Source organism: Myotis brandtii, unplaced genomic scaffold (genome assembly GCF_000412655.1).
Source record: "Myotis brandtii unplaced genomic scaffold, ASM41265v1 scaffold678, whole genome shotgun sequence".
Taxonomy (NCBI): Eukaryota; Metazoa; Chordata; class Mammalia; order Chiroptera; family Vespertilionidae; genus Myotis; species Myotis brandtii.
Genome location: NW_005370648.1, coordinates 154,820 through 179,723, shown reverse-complemented (window position 1 = coordinate 179,723; position 24,904 = coordinate 154,820). Strand labels below are relative to the sequence as shown.

At 42.1% G+C, this 24,904-nt stretch overlaps 1 protein-coding gene across 3 annotated transcripts in view; it reads left to right on the top strand.

The window, feature by feature from the left end:
* Positions 1 to 3,039: 3,039 nt before the first annotated feature.
* NMNAT2 (nicotinamide nucleotide adenylyltransferase 2) overlaps positions 3,040 to 24,904 on the top strand; it is a 100,250-nt gene continuing 78,385 nt past the window's right edge. The window contains exons 1-2 of one of the 3 annotated variants that reach the window (XM_005881312.2): positions 3,040 to 3,183; positions 3,508 to 3,651. In XM_005881312.2, the coding sequence (XP_005881374.1) occupies positions 3,567 to 3,651 (85 nt within the window). In that variant the 5' untranslated portion in view covers positions 3,040 to 3,183; positions 3,508 to 3,566. Of the gene's footprint in view, positions 3,210 to 3,349; positions 3,652 to 24,904 lie in introns of those variants that run through there. The other 2 variants (XM_005881311.2, XM_014529271.1) reach the window with 2 other exon arrangements.

Genomic DNA, 24,904 nt, shown 5'->3' with positions numbered 1-24,904 from the left:
AATAGGGAGATATGTGAGCATAAGTACCCACACTGCTAGATTTTACATATGCACATTTCACACCAGGGCCAATAGACACTTAAGCCTGCCCATCAGAACAGATATTTATAGCAGGGAAAGTTCTGGGCTGGACTGTCTGCCTTGAGCCATTTGGAAACCGAACTAGCTGGAGCAGATTGCAAGATTTAGGCTGTGGGAGAATAACTCTGGTTCCTTTTCAGCCTAAAGCAATTATCCAGCTGTTGGAAAGTTGAAATATTGGACCAAATTATGTTACCTAAGTTAAAATAAGCACCACTGAGAATAGCTCACTCTGTATATTAAGGTACATGTATTATGCAAGAGACTTGACGTTCCTATTTCTATATCTTATAAGTCAGCCTCGGAATCTTAACTGAAAATTAATTTGCTTTTAGTATGCTTTTTGGCTATTTGTTTTCAAATCCATTGTCTTCTAAGATTGTAAATTCCAGAACATCCTTGACAAAGTCATCAATAACAAAATCTAAACAGTCCTGGATGGTTTAGCTGAGTGGACAGAGCTTCCACCTGCGGACCACAGGGTCCTGGATTCGATTCTGGTCAAGAGCAAGTACCTGGGTTGCAGGCTCCTCCCTGGCTTGGGCCCTGGGGTGGGGGTGGGGGGAGTGCATGCTGGAGGCAACCAATCTATGTGTTTCTCTCACATTGGTATTTCTCTCTGTCTTTCCCTCTCTCTTCCACTCACTCTAAAAATCAATGGAAAAATATCTTCGAGTGAGGATTAAAAATAATAAAAAAACACACACCTAAACACACACACAAAAATACGTATTTTGAACATAACAACTGTGGAGTTTGGCCTAAAACTGACAATATGCTTTAAAAAAAAGTCATTTACTCACACATGGTCTTATTTGATACATACTATACCCCTGTATGTATAGTACACAGGGCATGTAATATAGCAGCTCTGGTTCAAAGCCATATAATTAGCAAGTGACACATACAATTAGCAAGTGAAACATTTCTTCATTTCCTTCAGGTCCCTGCTCAGATACCTTGTTATCAGAGGGACCATTCCTGATCACCTTAAATAAAGGAGAATTTCCCTTTCCTTTTCTTCTTACCCTGCTTCCTTCTCATTATGGTATTTATTACCATTAGATTTATTCATTGTTTTATGGTCTGTTTTCCCCTCTAAAATGTGAGTTGTACTAAAGCAGGGACTTTGTTTTGTTCAAAGCCCCTAAATCAAGTGCCCGACACATGGCAGATCTCAATAACTATTTACTGCTTAACTATAATCATGTTAATTGCCCAGCTAGTGTCATTGTTTCATACCCAAGTCAGCCTCCCTTCAACATCTTGCTCTTTCTGGCCCAATAATCTGCATTCCGTATCAGGGAAGATGCAAACTTCATTATTGATATACACCAATTCTTAGGACCTTTGTATTTAAACTATAAATTTTATACATATTAGGGTTGATTTGCTAGTCAGAATGATTTAACAGATATTTATTGCACACCTATTATATACTCTTGGACAAGCAATTTACCCAAGAATCTTGAAGCCCAGGAAAGGTAAATATTTGTATTTGTGGAGCTCTATGTTCAGAATTATTATGTACACCTGAGACTAATACAATGATGTACGTCAATCATATCTCAGTTTTTAAAAGGCCAGTTCAAAAAAGAAGAGTTATTAGGTCTATCTATGATATCAGAACAGAACGCTTGCTCGCTTTTCACACTTCCCTTTCCCATCTTTCTCAGTCTCTACCTGTTCATTTCCATAAGCCAAATTTCTAGACATTTTCCTGGATTTCTCTTTCCCTCATCTTCCAAATTCAATCTCTTTGCAAAGCTCAAAAACTCTATTTACAACACTTATCCTGAGACCCTTTGCTTCTCAGCAGCGTCACCTCTATAAATCCTAGTCCAAGGACCATCCCATTTGCTTAGCCTGCCAGCAGATTTTCCTAAATGCGTTCCTTGTCTTCCTATTTCCCACCTAGCAGCCAGACCTGTCTTATAAAAGTGTAAATTATGAATCACTCCTCTGCTTAAAAGCTTCAATGGGTTCCCCCCCCAACTAGATACCCCACTTATTACAAAAGACATTAAGTGATATATGAACAACGGCCAAATAAAGATACACAGACACAGGCAATTCTGTCCTCCTAGACTAGAGCTCGGGGCCCAGCATGTTGGCACCTGGAAGCATTCTGTTTCCCTTGTGGAAGGTCTCCAATGGCTTCCTTATTTCATTCCTCTCTAAATTATTCCAAACCCTACCTTAACCTATAAGCCCTACTTTATTGGATCCTGCTCACAAGTCCAATCTTCTCTCTTAGGATTTCCCCCTTTATTCATATACTCTAGCCACACTGGCCTTCTTTCATTTCTACGAGCACAATAAACTCTTACCTGTCCCAAAATATTTGTAGTAGCAACCCCTTGTCTTTTAGGTTTCAGTTTAAATCTTACCTGCCCAGAGAGGCCTTCTCTAACTACTTGATGTAAAGGGGTCCCCTTTCCTCCACTCACAGCCAGAGAGTAAATTGTTTAAATCTTACCTGCCCAGAGAGGCCTTCTCTAACTGCTTGATGTAAAGTGGTCCCCTTTCCTCCTCCACTCACAGCCAGAGAGTAAATCACACTCACCGATGGAGCATTGCACAACTGCCATCTAATATTTTCTTGATCTGTTGCGTATTGTCTGTTTCCTTTCGGTAGAATGTACAGTCGTTGAAGACAGGGACTTGGCTTTATCAGCAGATTTTATAACCAAGCTTAAACAAAAAAGTGAGCACCCAAGAAACATTTATTGAATGCGCACATCTTTGCCTCATTTTTGGCAGCTTATGTAAGATCACAGTCGTTTTCTAAGACAACTTTAGCTCATGGTGCCCCATTTATGTTCTCCCAATGTGATCTCATTGCTTCAACCCACGAAAGGGAAGAGGGGAAGGATCGAGGCTTCCCTAGTTCTTGGCTCAGTTCAGCAGTTCACAATCATCAGATAAGGGGCAAAACAAAGGCAGAAATAAACACTCCTGAAATGAACAACTGTCATTCCTCACTTAACATCTTAGGAAGAGAGAAAGAAACAGTTCTTCCTATCGAACGCTTTTGGATTTAGAGAATAGATGTGGACAGAAAAGTGTTAGAATGAGGGAGGAAAACTAAATCAGACGGAGGTAAGAGAAGGAGCTCACAACATACTGTAAGTATTCATGGTTCTGGACTTGGATACCACATTTTGTCCGGACAGACACTAAAAAAGCAAGCGGGATGGAATGAGGTAGGGTGGGGGCGAGAGAAAGGAAGGTCGAGAGGCGCGAAAGAAGCTGGGAAGGAAAGAGAAGGACGGAGCAGAGCAGTACAAAAGCAGTCTCGGATCTTGCCGGGGATGCAAGCGTTAAGGGGAGGCGGGGAGTGACGCGGTTTGCGTCTGGAGCGGCTCCTTGGAGTCCACAGCATCCAACGCCGCCGGAGCCTCGCCTTCCTTTCTCCCTCTGCAGACATCGAGACACAAAAAGAGAAGCGACCCCGCGACCAGCGCGAGGAGCCCACCCGCACCATGACCGAGACCACCAAGACCCACGTTATCTTGCTGGCCTGCGGCAGCTTTAATCCCATCACCAAAGGGCACATTCAGATGTTCGGTGAGTCCTCCCGCCCACCCCCCGGGGCTGCTTCCGCCTCTCGCCGGTCCCCGGCACCGGTGTTTTCCTGGGCGACTGAGCTGGGAGGCGAGTGGCCCTTCGGAGGGGTACGCTGGCTGATCCCGCTGGTCGGAGGTCAGCCCCTCTATTCCCGGCTCCGGGGAGAGGACGCTGACTGCGCTTTCGAGGCGCGAAGGTGCGCGTTGGTTTGGGCTGAATGGGAGGTCGAGGTTCGAGAACTTGGGTGCGGCTGTGCGGTGGTTTGGCTACTTGGCGGCTGAGGATCGGGATGGGGGCAGAGGTTGGGGCGCGGAGGCGCGAGGAGGAGGGGGTTGGAGATAGCGTGCGGTTTGTTTAGGCTGGGTGGAAAGCTCGAAGGCGTTAAATGATGTCTATGCGTCCGAGACACAAACATTACATTCACAACAACCAGTAACACATTAATGTAGGGCTTGGATGGTGGTTGGGGTGGCCCGGGGCGGGGGGAATGTTTGCGGGTGGTGCACCGTGTTTTGCCCGCGGGAGGTGGATGGTTGAATGAATGGGGCAGAGGAGGGGGAGGCGGCTGGCCAGCTTGGGCTTGGCTGTGGGGACCCGCTGCCCGGGAGGGGGGCGGGGGCGGGGCGACCGCGGCCGGAGGCCTTCCCCAGCTGTGTTGATGGATCCAGACCCAAGTTGGATGACGTTCTTCCCAGGGCGGCGATGGCACCTGGGAGGCTTGTGGCGTGCGAGTGTGTGTATATGAGTGTGTGTATGTGCGCGCGCGCTCACGCGATTTGGGGCGGGCGGGTGTGTGTGTGTGTGTGTGTGCACACCATCGCACCGTTTGTTTCTTGGAGGCTTTGGGCTTGGAGAGAGAGGGAGCGAGCCGGCTCTTGGCTGCTGGTTTGGGATTAGCAGGGGCAAGGGAAAGGGGATCGATGCCTGTCGGAGATCTCCGGCCAGACTCATAGGCGCGGGGGTGTGCACGTTTAGACCCTGAGGGAGGGACGCGGAAGCAGGCTTAAGGAGAGATTAGAAGTTGGGGGTGCTTTTTTTTTCTTTCCTGGCACTGAGGGAAAGGAGAAGAGGAGAACGAGTGGGCTGGGGATGGGTGAGTGACCGTGGGAGGCGACCCGGGCGGTCAACGGGGCGCTATCCAGAGGCGGCGGTGCTGAAATGCAGGGTGTGCCGGAGCTGGCTGCGGGCACACGTGTTTACCGGGAGCTTGAGGATCGCTGAGCTCTTCTAGGGCTCTTTAGTGAAAACCACATCATATCGGCAAACACCGGGAGAGGTGTCTTACGCTAAAAATATTCTCTCTAAACCTAAAAGGTGCGTTGAACTGAGCCCGCTTACTAAAAACCTCACAAAAAGAATACAGAATTACTCTGAGCCAAGGGCAGATGGGTAAGCACATGTCTAGGACCCGAGGAGGGGGACTGAGAGGTAGCCATTCTTTCCTCACCATCCCTTCAGCTTTCAAAGGCGTTTTATGAGGAGCTAATACCTACTTATCTAGTAAATAAAGACTTTTTGTTAAGCATCAGGGTAGAGCAGAGCATCTCTTCAGTCTTCTAAAGGAATATCAGTCAGAGCCTTGGGAACACTGTACTTTCACTTTCTTTTGCTTCTGATGTCTTCAGCCTTGTCCTTCCTTTCCTTTCCGCTCATATTTCCTCTAGCCATTTTATGTGGGTGTACTGTAGTCCTCTCACTTGCCCAGATGGGGATGGACTTTTCCTCTGGAACTTCTTGGCTCTAGGAATTTTTCCTGAGCCAGGAGACACTCCGCCTTCTTCCTGGGGCCAAAGATGTAGTTAATTCTGCTTGTTTTGGGGTTTGCGAAAGGGACAGATTTAGATAGAAAACCAAGGATTCTGTCTTGCGTCTGGAGAGAGTTTGGTAACAACGATAAAGGCTTTTGTTAAGTCAATGCTGACCTGCCAGTTCTTCATGACTTTAGAGGATAGAATATGTGGAAAAAGGAATGGATTACAATAGGGAGGTTTAGACAGAGAATAGGTGAAAGAGACTTTTGACAGTAGTGACTGTTTGCTTGTTATTGGAACTGAGGAAGAAGACAGTATCTGTCCATAAAACCTTTTGAGTGTCCATTAGTCACATGTAATCCAGAGAACAACGTGGAAGGAGGAGGTGGTATGCTCACTGTGCAAAAGTCTTTATTTAATTAGGTTAGGAGCTTATAATCTAATAATTGATTTATCACATGTGCATGAAAAGGAAACAAGAACACAAAATATATACTCAACTATTTTTTGTACAATCTGTTATGGGAATCTTAAAGCTCATGATAAATATTGTAATTGATTTTTGTAGAGTAGTTTCTAGTTTACAAAGCCTTTTCATATATGTTGTGTCACATTCCTAATAGCAAACTTATAAGAAAGGCACCGTTATCTCCATTTTACAAATGAAAAACAGATGTCCAGAGGCTAAGGGACTTTCTTAAGTGGCTTAAGTGACATGGAGAGCATGTGGCAGACTTGAGACTCTGAGTCCACTTGCAGAGGCCTTTGAACTGTACCAAAGGCAGGGACAAGTGCTCACTAATCTGCTGACTGCATAATTCCATGAACTCTATTTCCTTCAAACATATACTAATAGAGATTGGAAGCAAATGGGCCATCAACTAAATGAGATTCCTAAATATGCATTTCCTTAAGAGCTTCTTCCAACTTCTAAAGAAAACAATTACCCACAAACTATTTTCTTCTTTTAAATGACTTTTTAAATTCCCTCCCCAACAATACAGAAATAATTAATGCAATAAAATTATCAACAGTTTCTTTAAGGTGCCTGAAATTTGTAATGGAAACATTTTTTAAGACCTAAACAGAACTTTGGTGTTAGACACTTTTAATAGAGCTGTATTTTGAAATGCACTTGTTAACCAAAGAAAAAAAACTATCAAAAAAAAGAGAGGTGGCATTCAGAACTAACAACTCACTACCTCTGTAAAGTAGTACTTGTACGGTTGTCAATATTTGTAAAATATTTTAAAATGAAATTTTCCCTTTACTCTGAAAGGAGAGTTGATATTATTCCTATTTGTGGCTATAGAAACATATAGTAAAAAAAACATTTGTGTAGAGATATCTGAAACCTATATACTTTACTGTAATTAAAATGTTTTCAGGGCTAAATACAAAATTTTTGGAAAAGTAAACCCATGATCTAACAATGTTTTATTTCATGGGTCTACCTTATTACATAAGAAGATAATGTTATGCCAGTTTTTTTTAAACATGTACTTTCTTAGTTAATACGTATATAGAGATTCTATTTCAGTATAACTCTTTTTTATATTTACATTGCTAAATTTGTCAATGAACCTACCACTGGGAAATCAGATAGCAAATTAAATAGAAAAGTAAGAAAACAACTGATCAGATTAGTTTTGCCATAAAAAAAATTAAGGAATTGAGGGACTTGATCACAGCAGAAATGTATCCTGTTTCTTGGTGGTTGCAAAATAATTGGATTTCCCAGTTTTTCTAATTCAAAATATTTTTCTCTGAACCAGTGGGTCTTTTGCAAAGAGACACGATCCAATTTGTAACTCCCAAAGGGTAATGAAGATGTCTCTCTCTATTTGTTGTGGAAGTGGAGATGCAGCCCCCGTTGCTACAACTAGAAGTCAAATGAAAAATGAGTTTGAGTTGCTACTAATATGTAGAGAACTGTCAGAAATTGAGAAATTATTTAATATGCTTGCAATGCCTATTTTAAAGGCACACATTTACTCCATAATAGTTGTTAAGTAAATAAAAAAAATAAGTATAGACTCTTGTTCCAGCTAGAGGAATCAACCACACACAAAGGCTGAGGTGGTGAGACAGACAGCCATGACATATTAGAACTAAAAAAAGTTCAGGATGGTTCAAGGAGAAAGGGAATGAGAGATAAAACTGGGAAAGTAGGTGGAAATATGATGAATTACGAAGGCTGATAAGTCATGTTAAAGAATTTAGATTTTATCAAAATTAAATGGATAATCTCTGCGTTGTGTTAGGCAATAGTTGTGAAAGTAAGCTATACATGACTGAGAAAGAATGAAAACTTAGTTTTGAAAGTGTTTCTTTAAAAAGATTCAAGTCTAAATTTTATAATATTGTCCCCTCAGCCACCAATAGTGGTCCCTTAATATATATTTAATGATACTGTGAAATATACACTTTTTAGTACAGTTATCATTCATTTCTAAAGTATTTCAAATCATCCCAAATTGCTTAAAAATATCCTAAGGACACAAAGGAATGCATTACATATTTCTTCAACACCAGCTTTGTTTTGTTTTTAAACAATAACACAAATTTTGGTCAAAACGAAGACATTTAAAGTAATTATTTAGGATTTGATGTAACAGACTAAGAACTGGGATAGAGGGATTTATTTTATAGAGAATTACATTATTTATTCATATGTCCCATATCTCAATATATGTAAATGTAGCATCAGTTTACAAGGGATAAAGTTTTCCATTGCCAGAGGTTTTCCAATTATAATCATCCAATTGCACGGAATGCATTTGCTGTTTTTGGGTACAGTTTGGCAGATAGCTTCAGAAATATTTTAGCTCAAAAAGATGTCAACAGCTTACATGGTGGTGTGACTAAGGCCATCCTCCTGACAATGAGGCCATCCTCAGTGACACATCCTCCTCCTCTATGAACTGTGCAGCAACGGCAAATGTTACAAACTCTATCAGCATCAGCATCTTCCCCGTTGTCATTTTAAAAATGGAGCTAAACTGATTTGAAATTCTTTACACACTACTACCATTCAACTGTTTTCCATGAAATCTATTGCACAGTTCTCTTAGGTCTGGACAAGTGAGCCAGCCAGGACAATTCTTGTTATTCTGGGGATAAGGGAGTAAGAACAGAAGGTGGAAGAGGAGTAAGGCTCAAAGGTGGGGATCGTGGCAGCTAAACAGCACTCTTTTTCTACTCTTTCTCCAGCATCATGTTGCCTCTACATGGGTAGCCATGCCGCTACATCTTTATTTATTTATTTTTTTTACATATTTACCTTCTTTAATATTTGCCCAGCAGTAGGAGGGTAAGTAAAGTACGGCCCCTAGATAACACTAAATACATATAGTGCTTCCCTTGTTCCAGTCTCTTAGGTCAAAAACCTTGGGCTAGGGCGGGGGGAAAAAACAAACAAACAAAAAAAAAACAAACAAAAAAAACAAACCTTGGGCTAATGCTTGATCCTTCTTTCTTTACACATCCCATCTATGTCAGCAAGTGTTTTGGGGGCTCTCTATCTTCAACATATAATGAGGACCAACCACTTTTCCCCATGTACAACCCTGGTAGAAGCCACTGGCATCTTTTATCTGAATTACTGGCCCTAATGATCAATCCTCAACAAAATAGCCAAAGCGATCCTTTTGAGATGGAAGCCAGACATAAGTCAGATAAGTTTGTTCCTTTGCTCTAAATCCTCCAGTGGCTCCCCATCTTATTCAGAGATAACGTCATTATAATAGCTTACAAGACCTTCATGGTCTGCTACCTTTCCCCATCACTGTTTTTATTTCTGTATTGCTCTTTGAAATAAAGAGGACTTTTCCTTTTTTTCTGACTTTATTTATTTTTATTTTCTGAAATAGAACCATTGTACATTGTTCAGGCCATATCTATTGAAGGAAAAACCGAGTGAAAAATTAGACTGCTATACAACCCACCCAAACAGTCAATCAAACAAACAACTACTCTGATGGGAAGCTGTTGTCACCCAGGTTCTAAATGTACCCCCTTTTACTTCAATGGGATGGCCCCTCCTTGTTCAACTATGTTAGATTTGGTGAACTCCATTCACCCTAGTGTGATTTCCATGATTTTGTAGAATTTGGATCATGTGCCCAGCTCTCTTTTCCACAGGCTTAAGAGTCTGAAGCATAAGGACCATGGAGATCCTTTCTTTTGACACTCGTTTTCAGCTCTAATCTTTTCAGGGGTCTCAAACAAGAATATTTCTGCTCTTTCTATAAAGGTGTGGGTCTCTATGACCTTGAAATTTATTATTATTATATCATTTTAAAGCCTCAAACAAGTGACGTTCCAGTGTGTGTAGGGGAAGGGTTTTCCAATGCTTTATTCTTCAACATTTTCCCAAACCTTCATCTTGGTACCTAAAGAAAGGTGGAATCCTCATTCCATGGAGCATTGAGATTAAACTAAATCAATAACTGTTCGTATTTCTTTTGAAATACTTATGTGCTGATAAATATTTAGCAGTATGTGGTTCATCACATGATCAACAAGATTTTTAAAACAAGGCAAATTTTTGCAAACTTAGGGATTATCACTATTGTAAATTAAAATTAAGAAAGAAAAAACCCAAGACATAATTGCTTCAGTTATCATGAACCACTCTTGCTAAGCACAGTTTACAAATTATTTACTTGTTATGCCCCAGGGAATTGCAGTTTATGTGTTGTGTTTTTAAAAAAATATATTTTTATTGATTTCAGAAAAGAAGGGAGAGGGAGAGAGAGATAGAAACATTGATGATGAGAGAGAATCATTGATCGGCTGCATCTTTCACGTCCCCCCCACTGGGGATCAAGCCCACAACCCAGGCATGTGCCCTGACCAGGAATGAAACCATGACCTCCTGAATCATAGATCGACGCTCAACCACTGAGCCATTCCAGCCAATTGGGAATTGAAGTTTATAGATAATATATGATTTTCCCATGCTGTGAATCATGTTACAAAGCATGGGTAAATATCTCAGTCTTTCCCTATTGCTTTATTATTAATCTCTATATGGAAATTAATAAACTAAATAGCTATTGATTTGAGAATATACTTAGTCTCCTTTAGCCTTTGTATTATCATTCGTATATAGTGTGATTGATTTAAGCCAGGATCAGCAAACGCTACAGCCTGCTGGCCGAATGTGGCTTGCAAGCTAAGAATGGCTTTTATATTTTTAAATGGTTGAAAAATATAAAAGAAGAATAATATTTTGTGACACATGAACATTTTTTGAAATTCAAATTTTAGTATTCATAAAGTTTTATTCACATACAACCACACTCATTCACACAAGTATTGTCTAGGGCAGCGGTTCTCAACCTGTGGGTTGCGACCCCTTTGGGGGTCGAACGACCCTTTCTCAGGGGTCGCCTAAGACCATTGGAAAACACATTTATAATTACATATTGTTTTTGTGATTAATCACTGTGCTTTCATTATGTTCAATTTGTAACAATGAAAATACATCCTGCATATCAGATATTTACATTACGATTCATAACAGTAGCAAAATTACAGTTATGAAGTAGCAACGAAAATAATTTTATGGTTGGGGGTCACCACAACATGAGGAACTGTATTAAAGGGTCGCGGCATTAGGAAGGTTGAGAACCACTGGTCTAGGGCTATTTTCATGCTACAACAGCAGAGCCAAGCACTGTGACAGAAAATGCCTGGAATGAGAGCCTAAAATATTTACTATCTGGTTGTCTACTGAAAACGTTTGCCTAGCCCTGATGTAACCTACCTCTGGGGATTGGAATGGGAGTGAATCTAAAGGATTCTAAAAATATAAAGCGCAGTTGAAGTCTATTATCCAGAGGAACTCTTTAAAGAACAATTTTTCAATCTAAACTGAATCTCTGAAAAGACTCGTTTGAGCAGCAAATGTAGTTCCAATTTCATAATTGTCATTTTTCTGGCTGACTTAAGAAATGGCCGTATTCACAATGGGGATGATTTCCTCCCGTCTGGCTCACACTGGACATTGATTAGCCCCTCTGGCTAATGTTGGATGCTTCTCTGCGGTTGAACAGTAGATATACTTTTCCTGATTCACAGCTACCTAGTCTTTAAATCTAATATTTTATATGCCTTCATATTTGAGGATTTAAAAAGAATTAGCACACCAATTGCATCCGGCTTTTATAGGCTATGCTTGCAGTTACATCTCGTTTTCCTGCAGCAGCTCACCACCTTCTGAGCTCCGATGGCACTTGGTCTGTACCTCTCTTAGAGCATTTAGCACACTGTGCAGTAGGTTGTAGCTATTTCTGTCCCAAATTTCATATTATCTATCAGATGTAGACCCCTGCCAGGGTTGTATGGCTTTTTGTATCTCCTAAGATGCCTAGTACAGTGCTCTAGGCACATGGAAGATACTAGATATATTTAGCAAATGAATGGATGATTGAACTGTTAGGAATATTCAGAATGTCAAAGTTTAGGTAGCATAGGGGATCAGAACTCAGACAAGAATTTGGAAACCAGGAAATACAGAAAAACAGATTCAAGTAGGACAGAGTCAGAACACAGGACAAATAGCAAAGACTCAGGGACCTCAAAACTAAGATGATTGTTGCCTCAAGGTAGGAAGGCAGGTGAGTCCTAGATTTGGAACCTTATCCCAGAGTATAGCCGGCCCAGATATCCACAGTGGGAACCGGCAAGTCATGTTTGAGGGCGATCGAGTATGTGTCTTGGCAGGAGTGAAAAATGAGAGTCAAGGATGAAAACAGTTTCCTGGATGCTTTATCCAGATCTATGGTGCATCTAGAACAGCTTCGCCATGAGGCAAACGTGGTTTGAGGATGGCAGGGGAACTAAGTTTTCTTTTTATTTACTCTTAGTTTGAAAAAGGTTTCATGTCCATGGCACCTGGCAAAGGGGAACTTGGTATGTTATTTACTCGACTTCAAACAAATGAACAAAAGACCTTGGTTTGTCCATTAGAAGTTTTCGTTTTCAGAAATCGCAGAATCTCCATTTGAAAGCTTTTTCAAAATTCATGCCGATGCCCATCCAGTCGTGAAATCTCTTTAAAACATCTTCTCAAATGTGTGTCCAAACTCCGCCTGAGAGCTTCCCGGGAACACACTAGCCTCCAAAGGAGCCAAAGAGCACTTGGCTCAGTTTTACTTTTTTCAAGATTGTTCCTTCTATTGGGCTGACATAGGCCTTCCCAAGACTTCCGTGTGTTGGCCCTAGTTCTTTTCCTTCAGATCCATGGAGCAGGTCTAATCTCTCTTCTGTTTGAATAGCTGAAGACAGTTACTCTGTCCTCCTCCTCCAGTCTTCTCTTTAGGCTTACTAAGACCCAGTACCTTCAGCTGGACATCCAGTGCCCATGTTACTCTTCATAACATCCTCGCTCGTCTTCCTTGAATGGATCTTCATTGTCTATATCCCTCTTTAAGTGCAACATTCTGATGTGGCCCTACTGTGTGCTATCTTATCTTTTATTGGACTTAACTTACTATATTTATGGCACTGTGTCTACCTCTTTTGAACTGAATATGGGTATGGTACCTGCAAGCTATGGGTACCTACATGCTAAAATATCCTGACATTCTGAATAATCAATCAATTTGGTAGACTAAGCTGCTAAACTAATCCTATTTATTTAAAAATCTGGCTGGTTAAAAACAAAACAAACAACAAAAAACCCCTGACTGGTATATCATCAAGGTGTGGTATCCTCTGGAACTTTGCAGTCAACGCACATGCTTAATTATATGAGACGATGTCAACCACACACTGGAGTGACCTGTTGCTTTTAGAATAAGAAAGAAACTTTGCTGGTTCCCGGTCAAGGCTGAAACTGGAAGTCTCGGAATTCTTGAGTTACCAAGTTCCTTGATATTTCACTGCAGGCACTGATCTGTTGTAAATGGGTTCTGTTGTCCGTGTTTAAAGGTCCTGGTTTGGGACTGAACTCTGAACTTTCTTCCTATCTTGTCTAGCTCCTCCCTTCATGATTATGCCATTAGCACTGCCCTTTTCCCAGGGCTCCCATGAGAGCAACCAAAGTGCTCTCTTTCTTTACAGTGGAGAATTTGTCCCAACAGAGTTGGGTGGTGTCACATTTAAGTTGGGCATTTGGAATCTTTTAAAAAAAATCAAATAACAAAAAAGTCATTTTTCTTCAGGAAATTTCCAAACACATGCAAACGTAAACAGAATGATATAGTGGACCTCAATGTCCCTGTCACCCAACTTCAATAATTATCAATTCATTGCCAATCTTGATTCACTGGTACCTTAACTACTGCCTGCTTTATATTCTTTTGCTGCAAATCCCAGACATCCTCTTGCTCCAAAGTGAGATATTGTTAGCTAGTACATAACTGCTGTCTATATGACCTCCATGTACACTGGCCTTTCTCCTTCCCATTTTATGTTTGTTTGCTTGACATTTTGAATTGCAGATGAAGCCGGTATAGGGACAATGTCTAATTTCCATCTTGGAGCAATACAGTAATGCTTCCACCCCAGTCAACAGTGGGTGACACGTTAGCATTGGCGTTGCCTTTAAAGGAAGGGATTTATGGCCTTTCCCATCTTTCTCACGTCATGGGGGGTCTCTGAGGCTCCCCTCCACAGTGGACTCCCGCTGGACACAATGGGCCATTCTTCAAGGCCTTCCAACAATCAAGTCTTTATCCCTTGTCATTCAAAGCCATGAATGTCTGTGTTAGAAGATGTTCCTACATCAGTGGTTCCCAACCTGGGGGGCTTTGAACAACCAGGGTTTCCACAAATCAGAATGATGGTCTGGAAACTTTCCAGTATTTCTAAGGATATGCGTCCACCCTCAGTATGGCACAGGCTATAGGCTACGTGTCAAGTTTCTGGGCTTTTGCTTTTATTATTATCAGTTTGGTGTGAGGTAAGCTCATGCCAATCAGGAGTCCTGCTTGTATTTTATTTGATAACAACAACAAAAAAAAGAATTTTTTCTTCTCTTTCTTCATAAGAGGAGGAACATAAACGAATTCTATTTAGTGACAAGTTTGGCTCCTGTGGTAGCATTTGAGTTTGGGGCTTCTGTTTGGCCTGACTTTAACCTCTGTAGAAAATTAAAATAAAACCCTTCTTATTGGTCCCTTAATCCTTTCCTTGTGCTGTTTTAAATCAACTTTTCAAAGTGTATTGTCATGCAATTGTGTGATCATTTGCATTTAAATGTAGTGAATAAAGAACTCCCTGCTGAACCCTTTGGGGATGGATAGGCCCACTATCCTCATTTGCCCAACAAATCAAATGGCTCTGAATATTCATAAAAAAGGGCTGGAATGACTTCTCCATCTGGAATGTGCTCTTCCCAGCTGCACTTGTTTTGTTAAGATTGGTTCTTCAGGTTTTATTTGTGGTTGTATGGAACTCTGTGCACCAGGAAGACGCGGTGGGGAGCTGGTAAGGACAGTCTCAGAAGTGAGTCCCACCCCCATCGTGGCCATGGGGTACTTTAACGTGGTTTTTCATTGATCCCCTACACTTGCTTCAATCCTCCACTCAATACAATCTATAGTAATTTACACCACACATTTCTTTTAGATGCAAATTGTTTTTTTCTGTCTATTGTGATAAAAAATTATTCCTTTTTTTTTTAAAGAAATGCACAAAGACATTGTGTTTGAGCCTTGGCCTGTGTTGTTCAGTAGTTAGAACATCTGCCTACACACCAGAGGGTCATGGGTTCGATATCCGGTCAAGGGCATGTTCCTGGGTTGCAACTTGGATCTCCAACCCTGGTTGGGTCAGGTTCATCCTCTCCAATAAATAATCTCTATCAACTAACACATGAGCTAACATTCACTGAGCACTTACTTTGTGCCAGGCACTGTTTTAAGTGCTCTCCTTGCTTTGCCTCACTTAATTCTTAAAACAATCCTATTCTCATTTTCATGAAGCTAATGATCAGAGAGGTTAGGTAACATGTGCCAAGCCACCCAGCAAGTGCCTGTGGGCAGAAAGGTAGACCCACATGCTCTGACTCCTGAGGTCGCAGTTTTAACTACTGCCATATGCTGCCTTGCTCTGTGGGCCCCTGGGCTCTGTGGTAGGGGCTGTGGGTTTGTGTGCAGAGAGGCCTGCACTGCTCTGGGGATCCTGCCCAAGGCAACCAAATGTGGAGGGGCCAGAGGACTCTGCAGACCACCAGGGAGGCCTGTGGACAAGTCCAGAGGACAGAGAGGGGAGTAATAGGAGGGGGTCCGCTCAGATCCAGGAGCCACTGGAGGGAAACAGAGGAAGATTGGGAGCAAATCAGGAAAGGTCCTGGGTAATGACCATGAAGTAGCCACACTCACCTTTTTGCTAACTTAAAGGCACAAAGTCAGAAAGGACAGATATAAAATTTCCCCCTTGTTTGCACTGTAGTTGGCAAGAGTGTCTACAGATTATTCAATGTCCCCCCCCCCCCCCAACACACACACTATCAAATAAGTAAGATAATAACTACCTTGTTGGGCTCTTGTGAGGATTAAATGAAATCATGTGAATACTATATTGTAACACCACCTCCTTTGACAACCTGGCTCTCACCTTGGGACCCAGTGCCTTATTGCTCCCCTTGCAAAATCATAGATCCAGACCCTAAGCCTAAGTGATGTCTATTTCACCAAACATTTTATGAAGAGCTAGCAAGGGTTACAGTGTAAATCACCAACAACTTCCAGAATGCCCTACTCAACTCTAGGGAGAGGAAATTTGATGCTTCCCCTTATGGCTGCAAGTTCATCTCTCTTCCTCTAGCAACTGCCCCTTACTTCCCCATATCCTTTCCACAAAATGCCCTGGTTGCCCCCCAGCCCCTGCATTTAGCTTCCTTGGTCCAGCTGTCCCTCCATCACCTTGCCCACCTCTTTAAATCCCTTGGCCGGCCTAACCAACTCAATAAGCAGAAGCCACCACTGCTGGTCAGATTCTGCCCAGGTGTGGTTCTCCAAGCATGTTGATGTATGTGGCCACATATATAAAGGTCATAGCCATCCTGTCACATACAGTGTTTTTAGCAAACTATCTGGCCCGCAGTAAGTGATGGATAAATGGGGGTAATAGTTTTTGCCAGTGTCTGTCCCGTGATGTCTTGCCTGGGCCAGCACGCAATCACCCTGGAGGTCTGTTTCTGCTGTTGGTGGAGGACTTGGGAAACGGCTCAAAGGCAAAGGAGAGTGGATGGTTGCCATCTAGAGATGTTGTGAGCAGGCTGGGATCTCAGAAAGGCCTGTGCATGTGGACATTACGATGAGCATCCAGAAGTCACCGGGGAGGTGGTGGCCTGTCCAGGACAATGTGCTCTGCTCCTTTTTGTAATTGCTGGTGGCTTAACTCTCAGTGAGATTAGAGTGACTGGCAAAGACATCCTGCCCATTCCTCATGGACAGAGCACCTTGTTTAGACGTGAGCCCCTGGTAGGTGCTGCAGGGTAAGGCTAGAATAGGCTGTGCCTCTAATCTCCCTGCAGAAGACTCAGCTCTTGCTGCTGCTGGAAAGATCTAGGACAACAGTCAGGTGACTGCTCATTGTCTTTGAGGGCTGGCAAGAGAACCTTGGTTTTTGGCCAGATTTTTGTGCCTGTCCTCACACATCGCCCACTGGAACGGATGATGACTTAGGGTAAAAAGAGGTTCCAAAGAATGGAAAATAATCAGATTTTTAGTTGGAAGAGACTTCAGAGGACATTCAGTTGCTTACTGGATAGTTTTCATGACGGAGAGCTCATTTCCAGTCTGTTTCATTGCTGGACAGCTTCATTTGTTAGAAAGCTCTTGGTCATGAGCAGATTCTGTGTTCTTGTGACTTTGGGCTGTTTGTCCTAGTGCTTTCTTCTGAAAATGTCAACCAGGCTTTGCTATCACCCCTATTCCCTAGCATCTAGATTGGGAATCTTGAACACACGTCTTATTCAAATGTATAATAATGCCACCTTTCAGACTATCTCCACCCAACGATTTGAATCACTGCTGGAGGAAGGGTTGAAGGTTAACAAATTATTTCTGGGCATCTCTAACATAGCTCATCTTCTTTGTTCCCCAATCAATTTTTATCCTTACCCCCTTCACAGCACTATCACCCCCTGACATAGTTTAGGGGATGTTTATTTGTTTATTGACATGTCTTCTCTAAGAATATAGACTCCATGAGAGCATAATCTTGTCCTGGTTAGTGTTATTCTGTCTGTATGCCCAGTGTTTAGAGCAATGCTGGAACATAGGAAGTACTTGATTAATATTTGCTGAACAAATTAAAAGCCAAAGTAGGATAGTGAGGGTTCCAGATCCTTTTAATTCATCTGAGTGCTCCAAAGAAGGACACACTGTTTCCTTGAAGGTCGACTGGTATGGAAGCAATCATTTTAATCCTGGAGTCCAGGGACTTGGGTTCATCACAGTGTTGCACTCATTGTCTCGGGGGATGTATAAGCTGGATATGTAACTGCATTGGGGCTTATTTTTCTCATCTACAACATAGAATCGACATTCTTTGCCTTATTTAACTTCAGAGTTGTCCTGAGGATGAAGTACAACCACATGGGAGAAAGAATTCTGTAAATCAGAAAGCACAATATGAATATAAAAGTCATTACTATTGTGATGATGATGATTGAGATAGTATAATTTCGCTATAGTAAAAGTATATTTAGCCTGAGAATGAATTTATCTTCCACTTGAAATGAGTTAGTTTCTGCAGCGGCTAGGGTTCGTGTGATTTCCAGATGCTCCCTATGAGTTGACTTACCAACACCACCAATACTTATTCAAGTGTCTACTATGTGTAGGCATTAGTCCAGTTGCTTGAGGTACATCAGAGAACAAAACAGAAAAAATCCCCCTCCCTCTCGGCACTTACAAGTCTAGAGGAGGCAGAAAGACAGTAAATAAAATAAAGAATTATGTAGTCTGTTAGGGTTACAAGTGCCAAGGTGTAAAATAGAGAAAAGGAAAAGCAGGATAGAGGAATAGAGAGGTTGCGGGGGAGAGGGAAGGGCATTGCAATTTTAAAAGGTGATCAGGGGAGACCTCACTAGATGGTGACACTTGAGCAAAGACTTGAAGGAGATGAGGGATTTATCCACATGGATGCTGGGGAGTGGGCTCTCTAGGCAGAGGGAACAGCCAGTGCAAAGGTGAGGACTTCCCTCAAATGCCCAAGAGAAAAGTAAACCCGTGTGTCTAGAGTAGAGGGGGATGGTGGTAGATGAGGTTAGAGAGATATTGGGTGGCAGATGGTGTGGGGTCACATAGGTCATTTTTAGGACTTTGACTTTATCTGCAAGGGAGAAGGGGAGCCATCTGAAGGTCTTGAAGAGCAGGGTTACATGATCTGCCTTCCACTGGGTTATTGTGACTGCCGTGAGGAGACCGGAACATTGGGGCTGAGACTAGAGAGAGAAACCGGTTAGGAAGTTACTACATGTAATCTAGAGGAGGAATGATGGCAGTTTGGATCGGGAGGTAGAGGTAGGAAGAAGTGATAGGATTCTAGATATATTTTGCAGAAAGTGCCAGTAGGATCTGTTAATGATCTGCTTTGTTGAGAAAGAAAACGGAATGAAGGATGAGCCAAGGTTTTTGTCTTGAGCCAGTGGAAGAATGGAATTGACATTGACTGATGTGGAATGACTGTGGGAAGAGCAGGCGTGGGAGGGAATATCAGGAGCTCAGTTTTGGACATGCTACTTCTGAGAGGATGGTTAGACATTCAAGCGGAGATGTTGAGTAAGCATATACCAGCATGAGCCAAAAATATAAGTAAATGAATAACTCGGGAGTCATCAGCATATAGTTGATATTTAAAGCCACAAGACTGGCTGAGAATACAGAGGGAGGGAGTGTCGTTAGAGCAGAGGTCAAGGACTGAGTCCTGTGACACTGCAGCATTTAGGGACTGGGGAGATGGGGAAGAGGCAGCAACCTTGACTCTAAAGAGCAGCCAGTGAGGCTGAGGAAAATCAGGAGCGTGTGATGGCCTGGAAGTCAAGTGAAGCTGGTACTTCAATGGTGCAAGACCACCATGTCAAACATTGTTGGGAGGCCAACCAAGATGAGCACGGAGAACTGATTGTTGGTGTCTCAAAGCAAAGGCCATTGAAGATTTTGACAAGAGCAGATTTGCTGGAATGATTGGGGCAGAAAGTAGACTGGAGTGAGCATAAGAAGAGGAGTGTGATTGGAGAGAGCAAATTTAGATGGTGGATGGCTAGAAAGGGACATGGGTCAAGAGATGGTCTTTGTTCTTTGTTTATTATTTATTTAAATGGAAGAAATAACATCATGTTTGTATACTGATGGGAATCACTCAATGGATATGGAAAAACTAATAGTTCAAGAAAGAGAGGAGAGGAATCTTGAGAGAATGTTCTCAAATAGGCAAAAATGGAGGAATTGGCCTTGCCGGGGAGCACCGAAAAATTCATCCATAGTAGCGGGAGAGAAAGTGAGACTATGGAGCCACATGCCAGTAGGTGGGTAGATGTGATGGTGGAAGTATGAGGAAGTTCTCTTCTGAGAGTTCCCATTCTCTCAGTGAAATAGGGAGGAAGGTGAGAGCGAGGATGGGGGAGGAGGTGCTGGGGTTTGAAGAGGGAAGGGAAAGATGCATAAGGAGCAGGAACAGAACTCAGTTGAAGTGGTGGTGGAGGTGTTTCTCTAAGACACTGCCCTCGTGTGATAGAACTTCTTCAGTGCTGATCTACGCCGCAAAGTATCCGATGTCCTAATCCCTCCTTCCAGATTACTTGGTCAGGTTTTTATCAGTTTTTAGGCATCAGTTTTGGAATTAAAACCCACTTGTGCATCACTCAAGTGATTGCAGGTTGCGGGAGCTGTCAGAACTGTCATGGTGTTTTCAAACACTGACTTCATAAAAAGTAAAGAGAAAAAAATGTTATGCCCTGACCCAGGCTGACCTTCAAACTGTCCCTCAGCCTCACGTGGTCTCTTTTCTCCTTCACATCATCCGTTAGGAAGGCAGTCCTGGCGTGGGCGCGGAGTTCTTTATTTCTTTTGTTTTGATGAGTGTGCCATCGTTTCCATTTCTCTCTGCCAAAGGGACTTGGCTTTATCTGGCCAGCCATTCCCAGCCTGCGCTATTTTATCTTTTTAAAAATTCCACGTGCTCCTTTGAATCTATCTTTTAGACAGCAACCAAGAGTCTTCAATTTTGGTTTTCAGTATAATTTGTGCCATTACAATTAGACTCAAGCAGCTAGCAAGTATTTGTGGGGCAAGTAGGATGTACCAGCCGGAAATCATAGCGTGTGGGGAGAGCTCTCACATACTTGGTATGATGTCAACAATGAAGGCAGGCAGGGGTGCCATCTCAGGCTCAGTCACCTCATAATAAGGAAGCTGAGGACAGGGGTTGATGACAGGATTAGGGTGCAAAGATGACCTCTGCATGTGACATATTCTCACCTAAACTCTGAAGTCTATTCCTTCTGGTCATTAAGACCTGCGAGTCTCCCTTTCGATGCTGGCTGGTACCCTGGGCATTTCTGAGTAGCTGTTTTCACAGTGATGTACATGCAGCTCACCCTATTCATCCACCTCTGATTGATAAGCTACCAATGCAGAAAGCAGCAGTGTTCCCACCTTCTCTCACCATGGCTGCCTTCAGGAACTGCTCCATGCAGTTCATGCCTTCCAAGGCCTCAGGACCATAGAACAGCCTTCTCAGTGGGAACGAGTTTCCATTGCATTATTCCGACAAAGCTCAACTCTTCTGGGAGCGTGGGTCCTTGGGGATAGTTGAGAGTTTACTTCAAGAAAAAAAGGAGAAGTAACATGTTCTTTAATACCTACTCTGCACCAGGTGCTTTTGTCTGTTTTGTCCCGTTTAACTGTTACAACTCAGCTCTGAAAAATCAGTTTCAGCCCCATGTTTACAAGATGAGAAGACCAAGGTGGTGAAGAGGTTATGCAGTTTGACTGAGGTCATGTAATTTTAAAATGGAAAAAGCCTGGCTTCAAATTCTTTGTGTGCGATGGAAAAAATAAAGATAGTTGTAAAAGAGAAAATTTATTTTTAATTCCCTGGCTTCCTTCTAAAAACAGTGGATCCCAAGGGGTATGTCCTTTGCTAAATAGGGACTGCAGGCTAGAGGATGTAAACCAGGGACCCTACATTGCTTAGGACTAAGGAGGGGGGTGCATAGAGATCCAGGAGGCAGAACATTGAGGACCTGCAGTGCGGAGTGGGTAGCATGGGAGGGTAGAGGGACGGCCAGCTGGTGGGCCAGGAGCTTGCTCAGTGGAGATCTGGGAATGAGCAAAATGCTGTGGTCTGTGTGAGGTCACTTCTTTTCATCTCCCAACCCCCTCCAGAAAAAGCCCCTTTCTTTTCCTTGTGCTTCATGACCTGTGCTTGCTTTGAGGGGGATGCGATAGTATTGACACCCTAACTCAGGCTTGGTTGAAGAAGAAAGGTTGCCCACAAGGATTGGTGAGCATTTTCAAAGACCATTCTTTTTCAAATATTCACTTCATGAATATTTACTGACTTCTTTCTCTGTGCCAGGCGTTGTTCTAAAGTGCCAGAAATGCAGTGATAAGCTGAAATGAAGTCTCTGCCCATATGTAGCTTATATACTAGTTGGGGGGAAACAGACATTACAAAAACAAACAAAAAAGTGCTATAAAGAAAAAACTATAACAGAGAATTATTCTTAAAGTGTTCGATAGGAATCTTCCTAAAGTACCTTTAATGCATGTCTGCCTTATGAAAAAGAGTCAACTGAGCTGAGAATTAATGGTTTGTGACATTTGATTAATTACCATGTGTGCGAAGTCCAGCTCTAGATACTATAGTAAGAGAATTGAACAATGGATTCCCGAGGAGCATCTGGTTAAGGGGGAGGGGGGGCAGCGCGGGTTTGGACAGGTTTATTAGTAATTAAAAAAAGTAATGAGATACCTAAAATGCTATGAACCTTCCAACACAGTTGGCAGGAGTGTATTTCTTTAGGATCCCAGAACTGGTCCAGAGTGGGGAGAAAACCCTAGATGGACTCCTGCCCTGTGCCCTCACTTTGCTATACCCCTTCCCACCCGATGTTTGAGCGTTGCTCCACCCAACTAAGCACGTGTGCCTCCATATTGCTCCGTTTACCAGCCTGTCTTCTTGCTCACAGCTGCTCTTTTTTTGTTCCTAGTAGAAAAGCATAATGGTAGGTGCCTGGTTTCTCATCTCCATCACTTATACCTGGCCGCCTTGAGTGAGATACTTGAACTGGGCGGTAGTTTCCTTATCTGCAAACTGTGGGTAATATTGCACCTGCTTCATGGAGTCCTTGTGAAGATCAAATGAATGAATTCATGTAAAGTAATTAGAAGAGTGCCTGGCACATAGCAAATTTTGGGTTAGAGCCAGCTGTTATTATCCTGGTGTTATCTAAGGGTTTATTATTATTTGGAATGACTGAGCCCACTCTCAAGACCAGCCCTCTGAGAATCTCTCCACCCCCTGAGCAGAAAGGCCACCAGTGCTGAGCCCTTGGCACTTCAGATCTGGGATCACAGAAAGAGGCTTACTCTTACTTGAGACGAATGAGACAATAGTTCAGTGGTAGTTGAGATGGACCTTAGAAATGGGAAAGATGTAGACATTTGGAGATGGCAGGAACCCCAGGGGAAAGCCCTCTAGTCAGAGAGAATGCCATGAACAAAAGAAGAGAAGCTGGTCATTTGAGGCCAGCGCTGAAATAGAGGGGTTTTGATCTGTCTGAGCATTGAGTGCATGAGGTTAAGACCAAGAGACAGGTGGGCAAACATGGTAGTTAGCGGACAAATCATGGAGGCAGATGAATATTGAGGTTGTTGGTGTTAGACTTTACTCTATAGGCAAATGGGGGAACTACTGTGGATTTGTAGGGATCCAGATTTGTTCTCACTATAATTTAGGTGTACAGGTGTAAGGACTCTTTACCCCAGTGATAAATGACTCAAGGCTACTGTATTTTTTGAGTTATCCAGTTTTTATACCACTTGTATCTCTCTTTTAGATATTTCACAGGGATTGGTCAAGAAAACCTAAATGAATTAATTATGTACAGTATGTATTCCAAATTCAGGGTATTCCATATTTTCTCAATAAGAAGATGCAAGTAAATAAATAAATAGGGGTTCCCCATCAAATATACAAACTTTTAGGGCTACAGATGTCACTTAAAATAACATTTAATTCATGTATATATTTACTCTTGAAGACTTAGAGTTATATACTTTATGACATAGTATATTACTTTGTAAAGATTGACTTTCTTCATGCACATTTCATCAGTTTTATTCAAACTCATACAGGCACTTTCAACTTCAATGTCTTCGTCATTACTAAAGTGCAGTTTTGAGTCATCTAATAGTTTTCCAGAGCACAATATCGTCACATTTGCCTAAGTTGTTTGATATAAAGCCCTTTTTGCATCTCTGTGTAATAAAATTTTATCCTAAGCTACAAGCGTCCATTTGCATAATGCAAGCAGAGTTTTGATCTTTCATTTTCTTGCAACTAGCTATTCATCATCTCCACAAGTAACAGCATCCTCAATGGCTATTTTTTATTGTTAAAGAATTTTCAATTTTGTGCAAAATATTGATGCAATAATGTCAAGTGGATAAGGCACGATACATAACTATGTAAATATAGTATGCCCTCAACTATGAAGAAATAAAATTCAAAATAATTACATTGCTTTTAAAAAGTCCTTAACTTTTTAATACATAGCTTGGATGCAATCTCCAACCCTTGCTATTGTGAGGTTATATCCTAGGAATAATTATTACACTTGTCTTACATTTCTTTGCCTTGCTTTTTACCGATTTCAGCAGATGTGTTTTAGAAGCACCAAAACTTAGCATAGATTGTGGTTGTTTCAGGTGAATATAACTTCTCCCAATCATACTTTGCTGTTGAAAATAAAGTAATTGAAAGGACACCTCAAAAATATTTTAGAGACTTTGCAAGGATTTATACATAGGATTACCCTTTCTTTCCTGAGGGATATTTTTGGACACCTTATAGTTGGACATATATGTTCTCTTCTCTCCTATTGATAATCTAGTCTTGTCATTCCTTTGCGCACATCTGAATTTTTTTCTAGGTGAGATTACACTTTTTGCTTAAAAGATTGTCCTTTAGGTAACAAAATGCTATGGTAGAGATAGACAAACAAAAAAAGAACACCAAGATTTTAATTCCTTAGTATAGTCCTCCCAATAGGCTCCAGGGAAGTCCCTCCCTCCCCAGAGCTTCCCTAGCATAATGATTCAGGGCCTTCCTGAGCTCTCAGCCCCAGGACTTACCCCTCGGGCCTCACAGATTGGCCTCATGTGCACCTTTTCTTCATCTGACTCTCTAGCCACTAGGTATCTTGAGGGCAGAGATTGTGTCCTGTTCACTACTCGGTCCTCAGAAGGAATGAATGAACCAGTAAGCGCAACACATTCTCCTGTGATAAGGTGCATTCCAATATCTTA